This window comes from Dunckerocampus dactyliophorus, chromosome 7, assembly GCF_027744805.1.
Source record: "Dunckerocampus dactyliophorus isolate RoL2022-P2 chromosome 7, RoL_Ddac_1.1, whole genome shotgun sequence".
Taxonomy (NCBI): Eukaryota; Metazoa; Chordata; class Actinopteri; order Syngnathiformes; family Syngnathidae; genus Dunckerocampus; species Dunckerocampus dactyliophorus.
The window spans coordinates 8,787,459-8,811,132 of record NC_072825.1 but is presented as its reverse complement, the minus strand read 5'-3'; the positions used below and the strand labels follow the sequence as shown (position 1 = coordinate 8,811,132).

The 23,674-nt window shown below is 40.0% G+C and overlaps 1 protein-coding gene across 4 annotated transcripts in view; it reads left to right on the top strand.

The window, feature by feature from the left end:
- Positions 1 to 23,674, top strand: part of ddr1 (discoidin domain receptor tyrosine kinase 1) — a 54,588-nt gene that overhangs the window by 4,156 nt on the left and 26,758 nt on the right. For all 4 annotated transcript variants that reach the window (XM_054781128.1, XM_054781131.1, XM_054781132.1 and 1 more), the window contains 2 exons: positions 16,935 to 17,093; positions 21,848 to 21,950. In XM_054781128.1, coding sequence (XP_054637103.1) covers positions 16,988 to 17,093; positions 21,848 to 21,950 — 209 coding nt within the window. In that variant the 5' untranslated portion in view covers positions 16,935 to 16,987. The remainder of the gene's footprint in view (positions 1 to 16,934; positions 17,094 to 21,847; positions 21,951 to 23,674) is intronic.

The following is a 23,674-nucleotide window of genomic DNA, read 5'->3' as shown; positions in this document are numbered from 1 at the left end:
TCTTTTTAAGCTTATGTGACCTTAATAGTATTAAGAAAGTGAGTCATCTTATGTGACTTATTGTTTTGGTTTTTTGCCTTTGTTATTACTCACTAAAGTAAAATCTTTGTTTTTAACTGATGAGTTTTTTTTTTTAATGCAGCGTAAACAGCGACTAGCTTCTTTTCTCACTTCTTTTACACTTGCCCTCTTGCACATTGTCGTCATTTCTTCCACTAAGCAACGGTGTCCCACAGGGATCACTGCTAGGGCCACTGATATTAGCACAATGTCATCTCTCCTTCATGTAATGATCCATCTTTTTATCTCTCGAGTGGAACCTCTTGAGGTCAATCAGATATCTGATTTCGATACAATTTGCCATAGGAAACAATGGAAATGTAAATAATCTGACCCCGAGTCAAACCTAAACTTAATTAGCGATTCAGGCATATTTTAAGAAGCATTTAGTAACACAAACAGGTTCCCCCTCCTGTTATTAGGACAACATGACAACCACAAAACCCTTCAGTCTTAATTTAAATGTCATATTCTGACATTTGTTGCGTGCCATCCAAGTGTAAAAAGAAGTTAATCGCTTTGAAATGGAACAGAACAATATACTTAACTCAACACCTCATCATAAGGATTGTTTTGGGGAATAAATGTTACTAAAAAGCAAGAAAAAGAGCAATGCATTCAGTTAATCATTGATAATGCTCGCCGAAATGAGCTCTTGTGAGGTACGCCAAGGTCTTGCACGATACATGTCTCGTCTCAAGCCATGCTATTTTAAAATTTCACGTCTTGCGGGCTTTGTGCAACATTTGAGGCATATTTTTGGTCAATTTGCAATTTTTATGACCCTCAATTGAAGAAGAATGTTGTAATATCACCCTTTCTGTTACATTTCTTTGATGTCATGAGTTATGTCCAAAAAAAGAATGCAATGAAAGTGCTTTGTGTTTAATGGTGGCATTACAGATGTCTCTTTGTGGTGGTGTTTTGATAAAAGGCACACAATGGCAGCACTGGTTAGCCTAACCCCAGTTGATCATTGACCTCCATCTGTGATGCTTCATCCACTTCATTGTTTTGTGGGTGGCACAAGCTTTATCTTTATTCCCTCTCTGCTTCTTGACCTCTGTGAAAAGGCCTGAAGAGAAGTGGACGTGAGTTCAAACCTCCCAAGTACTAAATCCTGGACAATGTTGCTTTGAGTTGGTTTGTCACAGTTGTCTGGTTCTAACATGGCTGGTTAACCACGGCAAGAGGACAATTGTCACATTGGTGCTTTGCAGTCCTAAAAGGTTGCACTTCAGTTTTCACTTTCAACTCCCGTCTGTGCTTCTCACAGGAGTAGAAGACAGGACTGTCTAGATTCCCGTCCAGTCTAGACCTTCCAATTCAATTGTCGCATATGTTTATTGTGTTAACAAGAGGCGGGCGACGCTTTAAAGTAGACTTCAGACTCTCTTTTTTGGGGCTTTATCTCTCTCACACCTCAGTTAGATTTTTTTGTCCGTGAATTTCCCAACATAACTCTTCTCACCCTCGAATGACTTCAGCCAAGGAGTTTAAATTCTCATCTTGTTGGTTGTTTTTGAAGCAGGATTATGTAAAATCTAATGAAAAAGCCCAGGAAATGTTGCACATATGAATAAACATATGCAGTACAGTGGATTCACTGATCTGTTGATCGTGTGGAGTTGACTGTTGACTAATCATGTCAGTAGCAATTGAAGCAGTAGGTTAACTGTACAAAGAGCAGCTATGGCATGCTGAGTTTTTTTTGACTGGCATTGAAACAGGAGTTAGAACATCCCCATCATCCCATCATATATATAAAAAAACCCAGTTAATATAGTTAATCGTCAATTTTCTCTTTATAGATGTAGGAAATGCTGTCATCGCCAGCATACCCCCGCGACCCCAGTGAGGACAAGCGGCATAGAACATGGATGGCTGGAAATGCTCTCATAAGCCTGGAGGCGGAATTATAACACTAACGTATAAATTCAAGAATATCATTGCTGTCCGATGACCACTGTGTATGCTACGTTTGTTCTTTTTAGACTACTGTTTTACTGGACAAGAATGGAGGAGGGAGTATTGTTACAGTAATGAGACAGGACACAAGGTTACATTACCTTAACACTGCATGAGGTCAGCCATGGCATGTCCAACATAATAGAGTGAAAATAAATTCTCCTCCCATTCTGTGTGGAAATTTTGGCTTCTTACTTTGTCTTTCCCACTCTGATTGACACCATTAAATGTTTTGAAGAAATAAATTGAAGGCTAACTAGTTAGCTAGCATGCTGTGTTTAAAGCGGCGGCCATCTCTTGTGTTCCTGCAGTGATCCCGTAGCCTGCTCATTACAGTTGAGCAATGCGTTGTAAACACACACTAATGGCAGTGTAAAGGTGACTGTAGGGGTGTTATTTCATGTCTACAGGGCTCTAATAATTGTGACAGTTGTACTGACAAAGTCATAAACAGGTTTTCTATGGTCTAACTATGAAAATATTCCATTTCTTAACATTGAATCCTACTTCCGTCATCATCTATGTCACATTGTTGTTGGTTTTTTTTTATTCCAGGAGAAAAATAGTTTGGTTTGGTTTGGTTAAGTTTATTTGAACATGAAGGTTACAATGGAATACATCTCATGAATCATTCTTTCACAGTTCCACATGTCCAAAAGGAGTAGGAAGAAGCAAAGCTTATTTAATCCTACCCCCCATCCATTCCACATCTAGTACAGTACATGTAGTTCACTTCCTGCATTCCGTCCCATATTTTATATGATAATCATTGTAATAATAAATAACAGTAAACAAAAAACAAGCATGACAGAACAATCATTGTGATGATCAAGACTCTTCTGCCTTGTATTTAGCAAACGTCAACTGCTTGTATTGTTTTTTGAATTGACTCATCTCTGTACATTGTTTGAGTTCCTTGCTCAATCCCTTCCATAATTTAATTCCACATACTGAAATGCTGTGGGTTTTCAGCGTCGTTCTCGCATATAAATGTTTTAAGTTTAATTTTCCTAATGGCAGAAGAGTGGAAGAATATCTGTACTACCATGTGGTACATAATAAGTCAGTGACAATTTGCAACTCCCGCAAATGTAGAATTTAAAATAATTAAGCATTATTTTAGAACTTCATTGCAAATTTAGCCGCCTGCGTGGACTACCTTGCTTTATTGTCAGTCATCTGCGTTATCCAAGATTGTCTGCAATTAATGAATTCAAACAAAGCCTGTGTTCAATACAAAATGAATGGTGGAGATGTGTTGTAAAATAAGTGGAGGCACGTCTTTTTGAAGGACAGTTGTGGAGGTCAATGGAGGTACTTAAAAACATGGTGGTATAAAACATGTTTTTTTATTGGTTGTTTGACAGTTTTAAAAGTACGTGCAGGAGAACACAGAGAATCTCATTAAGTCATGATTGTCACGATATGGAGAGACAAGGTTTTTTGGACAGCATGTAGGAGGTGGGTATACTGTATCTGACCGAACCTTGGCAGAGGTCTGCCATACAACTAGTAGTCTTTCTCCTAGCATCTAACATCAGGACAGAGATCCTCCATCATCATCTCAACATCTCCCTTTGAAGCAGCAGCAGCTCTACATGATTTATTGCCGCCCCCCCACGCCTCCACTTATCCATCTCATCCTAGCGTCTCTTCCACCCTCCACGTTCCTCTCCTCATTTATCAGCTTTCCTTGTCCCGTCGAGGGTGCTCTGGTGAGATAGCGTCAAGGCTGCTGGTGTGTGCGTGCCTGTGAAAAAAAGTTATTTTGGCTTGCCAAGCTTTACTTCAAAGAATTTCTGTCATTTGTCTCGTATCATATTTTGGCACACTGCCTTGTTGTCGCTCAGGGCTCTGCAAAAAAGGAAAAAAAAAATCCATCTGCATGTAGAATTGGATGTAAACAAGTCCATGTCACGCTCTACCAGACACAATTCTCTGAAGAAAACCTTGAAATATCTGGCTTTTCATGATGGGTTGGAGTCAGGAGGAAGAACACTATATACACTATATATGTACTATATATGTAACAACTTCATTTTTGTTAATAATGATTTGGAGTACATGGGAAAGTGAAAAGGAAAACGGCGCATGCAGAGGTAGATGAAGCTGCCGGATGCCGACCACTCTTGATATTTCAGCTACTGCCATTATGCGGAGTTTAATTACAAAGAACAACACTGGGAGGTCGGCTATCGCCACAGCCAATATTTGGCAGCCCTCCTGGCAGTTATTTGTATTTGTAGACTACACACCTGCTGACTGTAGGAGACTCAGCGGTCAATTGAATAGAGGCGTTAATCAGAACATTTTATGATTCCATTTAGGATTGTCAAGCTAATGGTGATTAATCATGATTAATTTAAAACTGATTAATTTGATTAACATTTTTAATCATTTGACAGCCCTAAGTCAGTAGTTTGAAACAACACTTTCTGTTTTTGTTGTAAAATACTTGAGGCTGCAGGTGTCAAAGTTCATGAGGTATTTCTGTCAGTGCTCTGACATTTGCACTTTTCACTATTTAGGGGCTTACCAAAGACTATTTGAAAGTTGAGCTTTTCTCTGTCTCCTTGTGCCCTTTCTTTATTGTCCTTTTTGTTTGCTCTTTCATCTGCTCAAGTCACTTTCTCTCTCTCTCTCACTCATACGCACACGAACATGCACACGCACAAACACCTCTTGTGATCCAGTATTAATCACTACAACCTCCTGGCAAAGTATTCCAAGTAGCTGTAGAATGGCAACATGAAGCCCTAAGTCGTTCTTAGCATCAAAGCGTACTTTCTTAAATTTCTTAATAAGTCTCGTCTGAATAGGTTGATCTGTCTTCATGTCCGGGGGGTCTTAAGGGTGGTTTGGAGGGTCACATTAGCATGAGGAGCTTGTTAGTGGAGGAGTGTGAGCCTGCGCCCAGGGCTTGCTGTTCTTTTTCACTTTTATCAGGCTGCTACTGTATCATTGTTTGATCACAATTTAGCTTTAATCCACAGTGTTTCTCTCTTGTTGGAGGACAAGAAGACATCTGCTGTTTTTCTCTTCATTTTTGACTCAGAATTCCGAGTCTCTTCGTCTCTCAATTCTCTGGTTGATGAATCATTCTGAAACCCCCAACCCCCACCCAACACCCCCTCCCACCACGAAGTCTCTCCACTCCATTACCTCCTCTGACCGTTTTCTCTCCCAGGCCATTGTGTGAGAGTCGCACTGGGCTGTCACATGCTTCTTGCTCCCAAGCAGGTGTTTGCGAGAATGTGCAAATTGAATTCTGGGAATGTGTGATGCCTCATGAATAGTGGCATCCACACGCTGACATGTTCATGCCGGCACTTATTTGCTCATATCTCATTATGAGGTTTTTTTCCTCCAAGTACCACTGAGAGGTTCTTATTATCAGGTAGGAGCCAAGGTCACTCTCAGGGAGGTGTACTGCTGTGAAAATGGCTAATATTATCGCTTTTAATATGTAAGCTTTTTCATGGATTAAACTAGGGTTTTGAAAGTGTGGCAGAGTGAGGCCTCCCTTCACATGATCTTCAGTTGGGGCATTTTCTGTAGCATATATTCTGAAATTTTTTTACTCACTACTAGAGGAACTAAAAATCATTTCATTTTCCTTTTAAAGCATAACGAAGTTACCTTAGCAATTTTGAGAAATGTTTCTTTATTTTTCTCAAGCTCCTGTGCCCCTGTTGAAGTCTTTTTGGTGCCTTAAACTCTGAAAACATCTGTCAATAAAGCTGAAGCTGAATGATGCAGACAGAAAAAAAATACGATCATAATGAAATTGTAGTATTACAAGAATAATTTTGAAACTTTATCCCCAATAAATTAGATATTTTTTTTTATTGAATTGTAATTTTAGGACAAATAATATTGTAATAATAGAAGGAAAAAGTTGTTTTTACGGAAAATACTAATATTATGAGAAAAAGTCTGATATTAGCGACAAAGTCATAGAATTCATTTTAAACTTGTCCAGAATAAGGTTGATATTTTATGAAAATTGTCATAATTTTACGGGAATACATTTGCTATACTACAAGAAAAAGTAGTAATTTTATAAAGCCAGAATTAAAAAAGAATAAACTCTTTGTATTAGAAGAATAATGTCCTAATGTAACCAAAATAAAGCGTTACTATTACGAAAATATTATTGTAATATTACAAGGATAAATTAAATGACAGACAATGAAATAATCAATGTTTTTGTCACATCATCACATCGTTATGAACAATGACTAATGACTAACTCAACAGTTTGTGCAACTGCGCTCACTACCAAGTAGAAACAGTTGAGCACATAACCATGATGGTGAAGATGAATCTGGTTGTCATAGTAACCGCAGAAACCCCACTACATTATATGACACTTGGTTAGTGATGGTCTCCCATGAAGCGCTCGCTGCGTGTATGGAAATGACTATAGAACTGAGAGGCTCATATTTAGCGGTTTGGGCCTGAATTGTGCTTTTTATTGAGTGCGTCAGTGTGTGCAGAAAGCGAGGCGCCACTCCTCTTCATTCCTGCTGGATTGTACAAAAGAGGGAAAGTGAAGTGGAGGGTGATCGCTCGGCATGCAGTGACATGTGTGAGGCTTCTCAGCACCCAGATCCTAAACAGTATTCTCGTGGCTTTCAGTTGAAGCTTGTTGTGCTTTGTTATTTGTTTTATTGTAACACTGACGCTTTTAAACAACAGCTTGATTGATTGCGCATCTACTGTAGAATTAATTTTGTTAAACAGCAACCGCACCTTTTCTATGTTTTGGTTCCAAAACGAGCCACACAGTAAATAATTATTGAATTTGTACATAGTTGGACTGTTGATTGTGTCTCGAGGCAATTGAGTCAAAATGTGGCGTACTACTGGGCTGCAACCAGCACAGACACTGTTGATTCAGTCGTTACTCAATCTAAACGACAACAACGTGACGTCAGGGTCACGGGAAGCTGTATTAGCTACCTATGTAACACGACTCCTCATATGCTGCTTAGTACAGGGATATCCAAACTATGGCCCATGGGCCAAATGCGGCCCTCCATCCATTTTTAACTGGCCCCGTATCACAGATATAATTGACTATGGACCGCGCACAATAGTTTAAACACTAGGTGTAGCTACTGTCCTGAACAAGGCAGAGTCTCCACAAAGAATGCGATCACAGAATAAAATTGTTTAGGTTAACCAGAAATGACATGCAGGATGGATATGCTTTCTTGAGGCTGAATCTGTGGATGACATTACTCCCCTTCCATCGGGTGACGACTCAAGCCGGGGGAAGCTGTGCCGAGTTCGGACGAAGGCTGGTACGTACCGTGACACTGTTAGCCTGAACAGAGGGGCTTGGCTTGGAGCTAATTAGACAAGCTAACTCTTTGCACCATAGGCTATGTTCAAGTCAGATTTTTTTGTTCAAATGTGACCCGTATCTTATTTTTTAATATCAGTATGAATAGTAGAATTCTGACTTTTTCACATGCGAACAATGTCTTGTTGGTATGTAGATATATTGTAAATTTGATATGTATCCATCATGTATACATCATGGAAAGTTACGCACAGGTGTACGTAAAAGTTCTTCTTGATATAAGAACATGATTCTTAAAATTTGTCTGTGACGCGGCTCACGTAAATGTCCCAGTACTCCTGGCTCCGACATCCACACACATGCTCCTCGGAACAGACGTTCCCACGAACTGTCATAGCCCAATTTTTTGCCCTCTTTCTTTTTTAAGCTCCCTCACAAAATAATTTGGTTTTTTTTTTGTTTTATGGAATGATTTAACGAAGTGATTTTACCCTTCTTTTCTGTAAAGCACTTTGAATTACCTTGTGTATGAAATGTGCTCTGTAAATAAACTTGCCTTGCCTTGCCTAGTACTGTAGTAGCCGTAGTAGTAGTAGTAGCAGTAACACTGGCAGCACACATCACTGACAAGTTGCATGCTTTGAGGAACAAAAGCAACACACTTTTTATGTAAAATGCAAGTCATTCAATAACTAATGCATTAATAAGCTGTCCATGCATGGATGCTTAAGAGTTACAAACCAATGTACTTTAACTAAGTTTTTAGTAGACCACGTTTCTTCATTCTTCATTTAGACCAGGGGTGTCCAAGGTGCGGTCTGTGGGCTATTGGCGGCATGCGGCTCATTTTTTATTGGGAGCAGCACATGGTAGAAATAAAATTAAAAAAATAAAAATAAACATAAAAAATGTGGAAAACAGAGCTGAAAGCATTATGTAAAGAGAAAAAACTTGAATATTGACACTCTTAACAAAGAATACCACAAAGCTTTGTCTGTAAGACTGTATGTTTTGTGTTTTTCAAAATATATACAAATATCATGGTGGCCCCCGCATCCTTTGACTTTTCAGTATGCGACCCTCGGTGGAAAAGGTTTGGACACCCCTGGCTTAGTAAAACACAGAAATAATTTTGTCTGTAAACATAACTGAAGTTAGCTTAGCCGGTTTCAAAATAATGTTTTTCTTAATCTTTCTCAAGCTTCTGTGACATAGATTGTCGTCCCTCTCCACGTTTTGAAGTCTTATGCAGCGATCTTTGACATAAGTTCGATCAAGTGTGGAATTACTGCAGCTTCTGTTTGGACTGCTCAGACAGCCAACTGTTTACTATCACCAACAGGAGTCGAAAGGCCGTGTGATGAAGAGGATACGTCAAGCTAAATGGCTAATTTGCCTCAAGACAATACAACAACCGTGACAACGAAAGAGAGATAGAGAGACAAAGAGTGTGACTGAATTATGAGGCTGTTTAGTTGTGATGCTGAACAAGAAGCCTTTAGTGGTTTTAGTTCCCAGGAGGACGACGACGACGATGAATAACTTCTGGTAGGCTACTGTTTAACTAGTCATATTACACGCACTGTTCGGCACTTCAAAAAGCATTTATTTAATTAAAAATTAAACAAATCTTTCAGTGTACTAGGGGTGAATCTTAATTCTGTCACTAATCACTTACCTCTAGGTTTTGCGCGTTCACGAGAATCAAGTGGTGTCCCAATTTTCCTTAAATCAAGGGGTAAGTGCTTAGGGATGCACAGCCCCAGAAACCAAGTTTTTTCAGGGGCCAGACTTGAAATGAAGGGGTAGGCGGAGTCTACACAGATACAACAGTCCAGCAGCAGAGCGGAGACCGAAAGAAGCATATATATGTAAGTAATTTAGCATAATTATTCATTTTCACAGTAGCGTCACTCATGTTTTATTAGATATTCAATCATTTGCTACTCCATGTAAATATTTGACATGTTATGAATTGTTGGTTGTCGCTAGTTATATAACTAGCCGGCTAACACCGATATCTAAGTTCACTGCAATCTACTGCATTTCATGATTTGACAATGATTAGGTATCAACCACATTAGCCTGTTAAGTGTAAGTTGCATTTTCCCATCTACAGTATTTATTTATTTATTTATTTATTTATGTTTTACCATTACTCTTAATTTGTTTTCTGCACATTAGTATTACGATTATTGAATTTACAATGAGTTAATAGTTGTAGCCCTTCCTGCAGGAGATGCTGAGCCAGCTGAAGTCAGCCCTCTGCTACACCACACAGCACTCCAGGACCATTCAAAGGCTGCAATCCCAGTATGGAAAAGTCAAATGCAACACAATGCCATTCTGGACTTTCTTACAAAAGAATCTGAGGGAGAACATCAACGCCAGGAGGAGAGCGAGGCCAAAACAGGGAGTTTTTTAAACCGTGAAATAATACTTGATAAGGTTTATACATTTGTTGATATTCATAACGTATGTTGTATTGTTATCCTATTTCATATACTGTATATATTTTTTCTATTTTTATAAATGTTGTTAAAGTGCTGGTTGTAAGCCATTTAATACAGTATTTATTTATTAAAGTTGTTTGTAAAAATGTGTGCCTTTTTTATTTAAAAAAAAAAAAAAAAAGGTGTTCTGAGGTAGGATATATAACATTGAAATAATGTAGAAATATATGCACCTTACTTTATGGTAGGAAACATTCATTCTGAACAACGTAATGATATCTCATCTGCCTATGTCACAGCCAGCAAGCGTTGAAGCGTGATGATGTAATGAGAATCAAATGGTGTCCCATTTCTTAGCGGCTTCTACCCCTTGGGCTTAGGTTTAAGGGGTAGAAGAAGGAGAAGGGCTAAGAAATAGAATTGGGATTCAGGCTAAATATCCCATGTTATTACAATGTGAACACCTGCAGCTTATCGACAGGTGTGACCTATATATGTACAAAAAAAGGTGTTCTTTATATTTAGTGGGTGTGGCTTACACAACTGTGCACTCTATAGGCCATTTTTACAAATCATACTCAAGCTATCTTTTCTGCCAAGCGTGTTTATAGGGATGAAATGGTTTATTGGGGTTATCGTACCAATTAAAAATGTAATTATATTTATCTTGTTGACTGTTCACAGGCTGAGTGTCTGGTGTGCTGTGAAAAGTAGGTAACCGGCTGAACAAAAGCTGAAAAAGTAGTAGCCAGGTCCCCCATGCATGTTATGATGCTACGTTATTAGTAATGTTATAATGAAACACAGCGCAAGGTAAATCAATTGATATATTTTTTTACCTGTCATCTTACAGTACATTATCCAATGTTAACTAGGAAGTGCTAGGCTAACATTTCGACTGACAAACACTGTTTTAGTAGATGGTAAACATGAAAGAAAATGTTTTTGGCCTCCGGGGTGTTGCAGTCTTTTCTGTGGGCGCTGATGAAGGCATTCTTGGCCAGGCAGTCCAAAGCTGTGGTAATCAGTCACCATTTGTTGCGTTGCACAGCACTGAGAGGCATTAAGTGGACCTGCTAGTCCTCATTGATTGCGGCTTTGTGGAGCTTCACGCTAACAAACTCCCTTTTATAGTCTTTTTTTCTCCTCTTTTGCTCCTTCATAGGTTTCTCTCTCTCAGAGCCTGTATCCAATTATTAAACCTGATTGTGTCCTCATTGGGTGTATTGTCTCTGTCTTTAATGAGTCGCTTAGCACTCAGCACAAATTATTCCAGGAAATGTTCATCCTGCTATGCCCTTAGCACGCTTTCTTCGGCTTTGCATCATCATGATTCACCAGCTTCTCTGCTCACCTTCCTTTGTTTCTTGTCTCTTGAGGTACAAAAGTGTTTTCTCATTAGTTTCTCCACGGCCATTGTGACTGTTTTCCTTCCTTAAGTGACTCATGATCCTCCCCCTCCCCCCATAGCACTCATAGTGGTACTACATACCGTGGCTGTGACTTACACTTCCTTGTATAGAAAATTACTGTGACACGCAAGTGTAGAATTTGATGACCACTAACACCAAGATGGCTCACAATGATGTATTTCATTATTTACTGAAATCAACTTTAAGTGGCATTTTTTCCTCAAGAGGGACAGATGTAGTCGTTGGAGTGGCTCTGTAATACAAAGAATACTGTAACATCTCAGCAGCTCTATATCGACTACTTTTGTCTATAATGGTGGTGGACCAGCCTTGACACCATGTTTTTTTTGGGTACTAGCATAAATTATAATTGTACTATCCTGTGTTATTATAGTGCAGATGGTCTTCAATGTGTCACTGCATCAAGCAGTTTCATTTGACAGAGAACTTATGCATTAGAGTCCTGCATCTTTCAGTAATATTCAGTGTTTTGTTTAGTATATTGCTTCAGACACTGTTTACTTGAAGTTGTTCAACGTTAATTGCCTTCAATGTCAAAATGTTTGTGTAATTTAACTTTTATACCTGTACTCCTGAACCATTGCACATAAAAGAATGACAATTTTTTAAAATATCCAACCCCCGACTGTGTTACCTGTGCTGTTGTTTTTCCGACAAATACACCACATTGTGGCGCTGTTATCAAACCCCAAAGTTTGGCCCCAAAAGTTGAACAGACTGGAAATTTCACATCTCATTGCCCTACAAAACACCCACCGCATCTTTAGGGTCACAACTTAGAGTCGCCAGTTAACCTAACATGCATGTCTTTGGAATGTGGGAGGAAACCGGAGCACCCGGAGAAAACCCACGCACGCACGGAGAGAACATGCAAACTCCACACAGAGATGCCCAACGGAGATTCGAACGTGCCAACCACTAGGCCACCGTGTGACCCGTTTGCCTAATGATTATAAAACATTTAGCATCTATCATGTTGTGCTCGCACTAGTGTCATTGCTAGTTAGTATTAATTTTGGTCAGTCGTAGTTAGTATTCAGAGTTGTGTGTGCTTGAATGTTTCAAGACTTGACGTTACAGTATATTCTAGATGTGTTTTGTTGTTTGTGTGTGTTTATAATCATAAGTTATTCATTATGGTTGCTTTAAACCGAAATAAACATGACACATTCATATTTGATTGAACCCAATGGGCAGCTTTGCACAGACGCTACAGAAAATGTCCTTGTAAAAAAGTGAGTCCCCTTGGGACCGTTAATGATGTACTTATGCTTTCCTCACATCATCTCTCTGAGTCACAGAACAACAAAAAAAACCTGTCCAGAAAAGACACTGAATGAGCTTGAGAGTGTTGCTACCCCGCTGCGAGGAACGGAGGAGTAATTCACACTTCCTTCCCTTCAGCCCCGTGCGGGGACGAAACGAACCAGCATGCTGAAGGAAGTCCAGAACAAAGAGCTTAGTACTCTATATGTCCCCTGTGGCTATTAGTCACTTCCATTGGTCACGTCACGGTCAGTTGGAGACTTAACACCTTTAGTGGAGTGAAACATGGAATACATTGGAATAGTATGTATAGTCTCAGAACTCAATTTGACTTAAAAGGAAGGAAAATATCATGCAGAAGTCACATAAAAATACAGAGAACGAATCACAAGGTTTTTTCATGCTTTCCAAAAGGTGTCAGGGATAAATACAAACGGAAACTGATAATAATAGATAATAATAGTAAAGGCAATAGAACCACAGAAAGGACTCTGTTAAAGGTAAGGTTTGCTGCATATTTGTATTGTCACTATTTACTTATGTAAGTGTTTCCTTTTACATGACTAATAACTTTGGTACTATGTTGCTTAAAACTAGGGGGCAGGCATTTGGTTTAATCAATTACCATATTGGTCCGACTATGTGACGGTATTTTCAAATAATGTGTATAGTGTGCAAATGGAATCGGTGCCAACGTAAATAGTAGTAACCACACCAAAAAACTAAGTACATATAAGTGCCGAATTTTGGTGTTGAATTAAGTTACAATGGGTGGTATCTTTGGCTGATATTGGCATAAAAATGAAATATCTATCAGTTTTTATTACCAAAAAGTCTGATGAGCAATACATCCGTACAATATAAATACCATTATACCCCTCTGTAAATACTCTTCTTGTATAATATCAGAATGTTCTGAATGTCTGTTCCCATGCCAGTGTCATATTGAGCAGAATCATGCTGGCTAGGATGGAAGGATGCATAATATAATTTAAAAGGACTGCCAATGTGCCCTGAGCAAAGCACTGAACCTCTGCCTGCTTTGGTCACGCTTAAATTTCATCAGTAGCAGATGACCGCATGGATTTTTTTGGCTTGTGGAATGACGGACATGAAATTAGTGATCTTTGTTATTGGATGGGTTTCTCATAAATGTGCTGCAGATGTGCTTTATAAAGGAAAGGTGCTGTTCCTGATTCCTTATTCACACGAGTGAGTGGCTTACCTTGCTTGTTTTATGACCACATGCCATACATTCCCCATTGGCGGATGGTAAACAAGGACGGCTAACACAGTAAACATGAGTTTGTTTCAAGTGTGCATGTGAGTTTGTCAGCGTCTTTGTTCCACTAAAACTTTTCTCTCAGCATTTGACAGTTGGATGCTGAGAAACTTGCCTTTTGAAGTGTTTGTTCTTGTAGAAACTAGCTGAAGTGAGTGTTCAGAACCTTTCTACTTAATAGCGCTCGATAAAAACAATCTACTGCACTTGAAAGGCCAGCCTTCAAAGGTTATATGTGACTTTAAGTGAGTGTAAAATGTCACATTTATTCCAAATATCACATGTACTGAACACCAAACCCTGTATGGCATTTTACTGTTGTACATGTTAACATAATGTAATTATTTTATTATTTTGTTTTGTATTTTGTTACATTTGTTGCCTGACCTCTAATGCTAGTTTTCTCAACACCTGAAGAAATGTAAAAATAGCACCATGTTTCATATAATTTCATTTAAGGACTTTATTACTGCAACTCTCCATAACTTTGTGGATTAATTCAAGTCTTTCTGTTCCTTTTCATAATGCATGTTGACTTTTATCACTAATAACTGGGGAGAGGAGCGATTGCATTGACTGTAGGGTTTTTGGGTTGGGTGAGGGTTATTTTTCGGGTCCTCGGCTTTGAATCCTAATGGTGTGATTTTCCACGAGAACCCTTTAGCATGAGCCGCTTCTCTTAGCAAAATTTAGATGGCAGATGATTTATTCATGCTTGACCCTAAATGTCATCATGGTGACACAGCTTCAGGTAGTAAATAGATGACACCGTTAACTGACTAGATTAATCATTGGCATTGTTGTATGTGGGTGTGTATGTTACTTTATGCGGGTAGCATGGCATGGCTGGTGCCAGAACACATAAACATCCCGACTACTAAAACTTTTTGGGCCTTTTTATTGACCAGATCTTTGTCTCGTAGAACAGACTACTGTCTAATTACAGAAAGTATCTTCACTGATGCATTGACTGTGCACACTTGTTCTTCTTGGGCAGTAGGAGCAGCTGCTCATACGTGCATCCATTTAGCGCAGCTCCTGGATTAGCCAAGACAAAACTTGAGAGCGGCCTTTGGGCTTCACCAGAACACAGCGGGCCTTTCTCTTTTCTTCGCTGTCTGAGCGCTAACCACAGCTGTTCAACACCACTTGACTTTTCCCAACAAAACAAGGTCTCACATGGCTGCAGACACTTTTGTTCCTGCTCGCCAAAACATTTGTCTGTCTGTCTTTTTTCGTTTTCTTCCATGTGAGTGATGTTGTTTCTGTTTGAGAACAAGACGTCCGCTGGGGTCTGTTTGTTTGTCGAGTGACACCTGATCAGTGGAGATTCTCAGCTTTTACTGCAGCACATGAAAGCCTCCCCACGTCAGCATTTTTAAACCAGACGTATTCCCAAAAACTCCTATCCCACATGCATGGTGTAGGAACATAGGACAGACCCAGGACAGCTGCACTGGCTGCCTTTATGCCCTCATGGTGGCCCTCTTGCTTCCATGCATACATTCTCTTCAAGGCCATAAGTCACCACCCACCCTACAAACACATCAGCACTGCTGTTGTTCCATCATGCACACACTTCCATTTCGCTGTGTCTGGACTCTAGGTAGATATTATATCAGAACAAGAACACGTGTGTTGTATGTATTCTCACAAATCCACCTGGCAAAGCTTCATACTGTCGATGATTGTTGAACTGTTTCTCATAGTCCATGATCTTTGAACCTCCACGCTACTGCCCCTTTTCCACAGATCAGTAACCTTTTGTGACACTACGTGCTTCCAAGCTAGCAGAGCCGATACCATTTGGGATGCTCATTGGTTGAGCAACTTTGTCATCACAATCAATCACAAATGCACTTGGTCTATCGTTAGCTTACCTTGTTGACGTGCCTTAGCTCTGGGCACTGCGATATTATATTTTACAGTCACCTCTTTCTGTTGTCTTGCTGCCCTCAGTCTCCTCAAGTAGTATTGGACTACTTACTGCATGACCAAAAGTAAACTACTTACTTACCGGTACTACTATTGTTGTTGTTTTTGATTGGCATGTTTTATTAGTTTAAGGTGGCGTTGCACCAGACTACAGTTTCCCTTTCAAGTTTTCCTTGACTTTAAATGTGGGAAAACCAACTGTCCCAAACTGAGGTGAGTAAAGCCGAGCCGAATAAGGTCATACCTTGCTTGGCTGCGCCCAAAATTAAAGGACTGAAGAGGTGGCCCCTGAAGATATTAGCATGGATGATGCCATAACAGCAGTTGTATCAGAACCAGACTGATTGACTACTAATGGATCATTCCTGTCACCTTCAGGCCTGACTATTTTTAATCAGTTTCTGTCAGCAGTCTCACACATCAAATCATCTACCGTGTCAGGTTAGACATGAATGATGGAGATGTAATCCTCTTCATCACTAAATACGAAATCTGTACATATTAAGACGGCTCAAACCTATTAGAATAAGAATCATGTGGAGAATGTGTATTGGTAAATCATAGGCAAGGCTAAAGTCCTAACTCTTGTTTCCATATGTTACACCTCCTTCCCTCCTCCTGCCGCCACAGCTGTGCGTCAGCTGTCGGCCCATCCCGGTCTACTCGAGGAGATGAAGTTGAAACCCAGAAGGTCTACTGGGAAGAAAGGCTGGCCTCTCTCTCTCTTTTCACCCCCAGTTGTCATTCCTACTTCAGACTTCCACTGATTGTCAGTTTCCCTTAACCACTAGACTTCTTCCTCTCTTTGAGTAAAATGCGAGCCATCAATGTGTAATTGTTTGAATTGCTGGTGACAAAAAGCAGTCAGATGGTGAGATGGTCCATTGTTATTGTGGCTCTTTATGTAATATCTTATGCATAAACATCCCCTAGCTGAATATACTCTGTCCAGTTAACCAAAAACAAGTCTGAAATCCACAGTTTGGAGAATCGATTGACTTTGAAGACCTGAGGGAGAACAGACAACAGAAAGTAAATGTCGAGCTAACTGTACCATCCTCATTAAACAAGACTTGCGCTGTCTGCCATGAGAGAGAGAGAGCGCGAGAGAAAAACACATTAGTGCCTGAAAGCAACTTGTCGTTTTAGCTTTGTGTTGTTTTGCTAAGCTAAAACATTACCATTTACTTTTGATATCTAATGCATCGTCTTTCCCTTCTGGATAGGAATGCCTGTGATCATTAGCGGGCCTCCAGACAGGTAACCAGGTGCTGCCGTCATGGCGAGGCCAGCGAGGTGCCTGACTGGTTTTGCTGTGGTCACGCTGGCCCTGGTGGTGCTGATGGCGTCTGTGGAAGTGGATCATGAGTGGCACTTCAATGCAGGTAGAACACGCAACTCTCTTGGACACGGGTGAACTTCTTCCACCACCTCATGCTGCACACTGAAAAATCACAGAATACCGGGGCCATTTTCATATTTAAAATTTTGTAAACCAATACAGTGTAGATATGCTGAGAATTTTAGACATAAAGAAAACACAGCCTGCATGTCAGCTACAGTATGTATGAGAGCTTGTACCATGTGACCTCACCCCTACTAATAATAACACAATATCTCGCTAGATTAAAAAGTGACGATATTTTTCATTTGGAGAAGAGTTGCCTTGCAGGTACAAAGCAGCCAGAAGCCTGTCAGACTGAGCTCTGGCACCGCTACTGTGAATGATAATACAAGTAATATGGAATTGGCAGTGCACAAGGCAGGATTGGAACTGCACATTAAGCGTGTTGTGCACACTGTCACGGTGTTAATGTCCAAGCAGAAGCTGTAGTCTACACTTGATCAAACCTACTTAAGATTTGTCAGATCAAAACATGATCCCCGTATTGGACTTGTTTTGGAAATTCACTACTTCCTGTTTTCGTAGTCTAAGCATAATGGGAACTGTAGCTCTCTTGGCGTACACAAAACTAATCTACTACATGTGTTTCACATGTGTATTTTTATAACTATGCATCAACATAAATTTGTTTGCTTAATTATCAGTGTCAACATATCAACTTTTCCTGTTACATTACAGTCTTCCTAATGTTGTTTATTTAATTTTCTTATTTAATTGTATTGGTAGAATGATTGGTAAAATTGGTAGAATTCAATAAACAAAAGTTAGCGGTCCACGGTCAGCACTGTGGTCACCACTGAGGCAACATACAGGTATTTGCTTGATCTAAAAATTAGGAAACTCAATGATTAAGTCCATGGTATTTGTTAAAAATGTATTATTTCATGGCTTGGTTGCTGAAAACCTGTGCTTGCAGTGTAGCTAAATTGTATTGAGGCTTTCATTTTTCAGCCTGGGGATCGTCACTCCATTCGCCAGTCTGTGTTGGATGACAATAATAAATACGAGAGTTCTTCTGATCCCCCATGTCCTTGAAAGTATTGCATACACACCTACATCCCTTTTTTCTAGGGATGTAGGTTAGGTCTAGGTTAGGTCTAGGCTGCAAACTATTTGGGCCGGAAGTACTCGTGCCTTCTGCTGCTTTCTGCCAAGTAAGACAATCCATCTACCTCTTTTTTTTTTTTTATAAAGAAATAGCGATTACATAATGTAACTTTCATTCGATTAAATGCCACAAGTTCTTGTCATTCCCTTCTCAGCCATTCTTTCCTACCCGCCTCCGATATTCTCCTCATAAGTGAGGCTCATTCTCGTTCCTTTATCAACAGGCTATCCTGTGTCTCCCCCCTCGTCTGCCAGCCAGCTAGTTGAGTGTAACAGGAGATTGAAGCAGTTCCCTCCCCGTTGGTCAGGACTGTTAATGCACTGCCAGATTATGAAGTGTCAGTCAAAGTATCGAAACAGGGCTGCAGGGGGGCAGCCAGGTGTAACCGGAGAGCTCTGTTTAATATCTGACTACTGCAAGAGAACACGAACTGCAGCTTATACAGCATTTTTGTGTTCGTCAACACTTTGTTTCATATTGCAAGCAGCAGCAATATTTTCACTCCATTACACAGATTGTTTGTTCCAGCCAAAGTCCCACTGGTGTTACAATTAGGAGCTACATACTATATGGTGTTAGGGCTCTATATAGAAAAATGAAAGGAAAACATCGTGATGGTCCACCAGTGCCACTACTGTATAACAGCTTCAGCTCTTCTAGAAAGACTTTGTACAAGAAGTCTGGAGGAATTGTTGTACATTTGTGATGGTGGGCCTAAGTGAGGGCCTGGATATTACTGAATTGTTTTCATGATTTGGTTTCTTCAATTGAGACAAGATTTTTTGTCTAGTGCCTTGTCTCACAGTTTCTGCCCCTGTTACGGCTGATACTACCTCTACATAAAGACACTCATCTCTTACAGACAGAAATCACAAAATTGCCACGTTTATTTGCCTTTTATACGGAATCCTGCATACTTGTCGGGCAGTGACAATTGCCTTCAACACAATAGGACTCACACCCCGGTTCCGGCACTGCTGAATACTCTTACACGCAGTGTGTTAATGGCTCATACTATCGTGAAAAATTGCAGGGTGAACTTCATCCGCCCTATTTGTGTGGGTGCCATTTATATGTAACAGCGACATAGTGTACATGAGGCAGAAAAAAGACTTATTTTTCAAGCATTAACCACATTAAATTGGTACAATAGATGGGGAGTTACTTGGCAAAGAATTTTGACAGATTGACTCACAGTTTGTCCTCTAAAGAACGTGTGCAAGGACTTGACGGGCAGTGTGATGATGATTTAATGATGTGGGCACCTGTTTGATGGGTGTGGATCAAGCCCAATGAGGTCTTTTAGGTTTGTCATTCAGCCCAGAATTCCAGTGCAGTGACTCAATACACGCCCCCCCCAAGCTCCTTTCTTCTCAGTCACCCTCCTCCTGTCAGTACCCTTCTCTACTTTATTGCCACCCGACCCTCCCCGTTTGGACCAGACAGCTGGCTCGCAGTGTAATCCCACGCTATCTGGATCATTTGATAATGGCTGCCGCTGGAGCCCAGTCAGCGACGATACCCGAGACTGTTCTCTTCTGTCTTCTTCCAGCCAACGGCGCCCTCATTTCTGTCGCCCCTTCCTTTGTTGCCTTTGCTGCAAATCCCCCCCAGCGGCGCTAACTGTAACAGGAGCCCCACTGGGTCAGAGAAGTTGAAAAGACAAAAGAAGGAATGTGAAAATGTGTCGTCTTGGGTAGGACAAGTGACCTTCCTTCATGCTGGTCTTCAAATATTTTTACCCTCTAGTGTAGCTAAATACCTGGGGGGGAAAAAGTCATAAAACAAAGTGAAAGATTATGTTTTAATAGACTTTTCATAGACGTTTCTTTTCTTTCGCTAGTGAGATTGCAGGATTACACTAAACTATGTAACCAATGTCTACAAAAAGAGGAGTGTGGCATTGGCAAAAGAACCCATCGCATTGTGGTGTAAGTCGGGATGAAGGTGTACATCGAGGGATTTAGAGTCACTTGTCACTATGGCATAAATGGAACAGTCTACTGCAGGATGTAAATAGCGTCATCCATTTGTCTGTAACATTTTACAGACACAATCCTCCCTAAACCAGGAAATAGCTAACTAACAAGCAGACCAGCCGCACCACGTGAAGCATCGTCTAATCTTCAAAGACTTCAGCTCAGCGAGCATCTAAAGCAGGGGTGTCCAAAGTGCGGCCTGGGGGCCATTTATTGCCCGCAGCTCGTTTTTTACTGGTCCTCGGCCCATTCCAAAAATACAAGTGAACAAGAAATCTAAAACAGCAAAAATTAAAGAGCAGTAATTTTGCAAGAATAAAAGAATTATTAAGACATTCAAGTCCTAATATTAAGACAAAAAAAAATAATATAGAGTTGAACAATTAAAGGAAAAAATGATCATGTGAGAAACAAACAAAACAAAGACATAGATGAAATTTTGGAAAATTAAGTGTGGAAAAAGTTAGAATATTAGAATAATAAAGTAAAAATATTGTGAGAATAGAGTCATAATATTACGCAAAAAAAATGTACAAAAAGGAAGTGTAGATATTTGGAATAAAAATAGGAAAAAAGGGTCATGTAAGGAGAAAAAAATTCATACCTATAATACGCTTTGTCAGTGATAACACAAAGCTGAAATGTAAGCTGTTTTCATTAAGTTAAAAAACGTTGCTGCATATCTACATGGGCTGATTTATAAAAATAAAATAAAATAAAAAAAATAAAAATGTACAAGTGGCCCCCGCAGTCTTTGATTTTTCAGTATGTGGCCCTTGGTGGAAAAAGTTTGGACACCTCTGATCTAAAGCATGATTTCCCAAACTTAAATTACAAATTGAGTTCCTACTGGGACCTATGTAATCTTACTGAAATAGATCATATATTACCATACCGTACTTAATATGTACTAATGTAAATTAAGAAAAATTACAGCAACAAACTTGAACACAAAGGCTGTTTGCTAAGAAAGTGTGTTGTTGTGACTGATGATCAGTTATACAAATTTTTGCATTTTGCTCTGATCTAATTCACATACGACCCATTTTGAACCCCGACTCACAGTTTGGGAAACCCTGAAAGCCTCTTCAGGATTAATAGGCATTTTTGCATTTGTAGTCAATACAGTTATTGTGTACATGTGATAAATACATTTTTACTATTCTTTATACTGTACTCTTACTGCAACATCATCATTAAAACAGGCAAGAGTTGGTTGCAGCAGGAGTGGTTATAAATGTAGTTTGATTTTACTCACTCCGTGCGTCAGGGCATGTAGGATTTACAGAAATAAGTCATGCAGAGAACAATATAAAGGGTGTTTTTTTTTTTTTTTTGCCTAACATTTTTCCTCTGCTAGATAAATCTGAGCAGTGTGGGAAATCAAGTAAATTTATTGCAGTAGTTTGGAATCCTTCCCGTCTCCTCTTCGCGACTGTGATGCTCATGCAGCACCGAAAAGTCCGGAAGTTTTCCCAATGATGACAAAATAACTGAATGCTCCGTGACCAAATGATGCCGGCTGACATTTATTGGGAATATTAAGTTTCTCCTGCACTAAAGCTCCATACCAATAAGAATGTCGAAAGAAATCATTTTCTTTTACTCTATGTCTGATGTCCCTTCCTGTCTCTTTCCTCCTGACAGCTCAGTGTCGTTACGCCCTTGGGATGGAGGATGGCAGCATCCCAGACTCTGACATCAGTGCCTCCAGTGCCTGGTCTGACTCCACCGAGGCCAAGCATGGAAGGTCAGTGGGTTTCACAAAATAAATGATGAATTTTTACCACTGTGAGATTCTTTTAATGTTTAGATGAAGGCTACATTCACACTTGTGGTTCGGTACACTGGTTGAAACCAAAAAATAAAAAAAGCTGGTGCACATTGTCAGGTAGTGGTATTTTTGGCAGGCAAACAAAGGCTGCACAGTTAGGAGCGTATACATAACGTAAGGAATTGATTGGACAGTTTTTATGACATATGGCGTAACTTAAATATTGTCATCAATAATGTCATTTGGTGGGTTGTATATGGTGTTTATTTTTACTTTTAAAGAGCGCCGTTGTCGCATGCACTAAGGGAGAGAGAAGGGCAGAGAGAAAGTACTCCCAACACATTTTCTCTGACATATTTGTCATTTCAGCATTTTTCTGTCATTTTAAGACTAGTTTATGTCTTTGGTCCATGCAATGTTCACTTTTAAAGGGATAGTTTGGATTTTTTTGACATAAAGTTGTATGACATCCTCATCAGCAGTGTAGCGCATCAACAGTGACTTTCCCCCCCACTTCATCCCGTGAGCAGCATGCTGGTCAGTTGTTGGTGTTGAAGAAAGTACTTCCGGCTAGTTGGTGGGTGCAGAAAGTACAGCATTTTGCTTCTCAAAACAGTATGCGTTCAAAAGAGTAATACATTTGCATCACAAAACCGTTGTGTTGTTTTCTCTCCCTTCATATCACTGTTCCCTGCCGTTTGTCCATTGTTGTGTTTCACATTATTTTAATGAACGGATGATGACCGCTGCGAAGCGAGAGAGCTAAAAGGAGAGCCCTGTGAAAAGCACGGCCTCAAAATTCTAACTATCCTTTTAAGCTTGTTTGGCGATGATCACATTCAAACAAACCATACTCAGAGCAAACTCACCACAGATCTTTTTTACTGAACCAAACAAGTGTGAATGCACCCTTAGTCACTGTGCAGCAAGTGTACATCAATGTTGAGTTGTTCTTAAGAAGGATTCTGTGGCTGGTTTTGGCACACTCACAAAGCTTATCCTGTCAGTGCAATAAAATAGCACGCTGTGCATTGTGGCAGATTGTTTCTGAAGTCTCGCTGCAGTTTCACATTTCGGCCCTCACTCAGCCTGTTTTTTTTTTCTTCTCTTCGCCTGCGCTGTTTTGTGACGCCTCCAAAGCAGAGTGCAGTCATCATCACATTCAATCACATTCAATCTGCCAACTTGCCAAGTGAAAGCTGAAACATTTGCAAAATGAATTCAGGCTCCATACATAACCGTGATGGATTGCACAAGTCAAACAACTTTAGAGAGTGCCACACTGCATCCATGTGGATGTGTGGAAGTGTACACAATGCAGATGTTACAAAAAGCTGGTAGGTGCTGGTAGGATGATGACATGTAACATTACATGGTTATTGCTGGTAAATGACGTCAACATCAAGTGTTAATGACTTCACTTCATTGTACTCAGTGGAGCATCTTTCTCAAGTGAAACGTCATCTAATGATACAAACATCCTTGCTTATGCAGTATGTACCAGGGCCGTTTCTTGCTATAGGCAAACTAAGGCAACTGCCTAAGGACCCCAAGCCAACAGGCGGCCCCAAAGCTGCATGTTCAGCCTCATCTGAGGGGAATGACAATGTCCTGCAAACGAAGAGCAACACATAATAATTTGGCGGCTGCCAGCGTTAAACAAAATGTAAAATTGCCACAGGAGGGCAAACACAGGATAT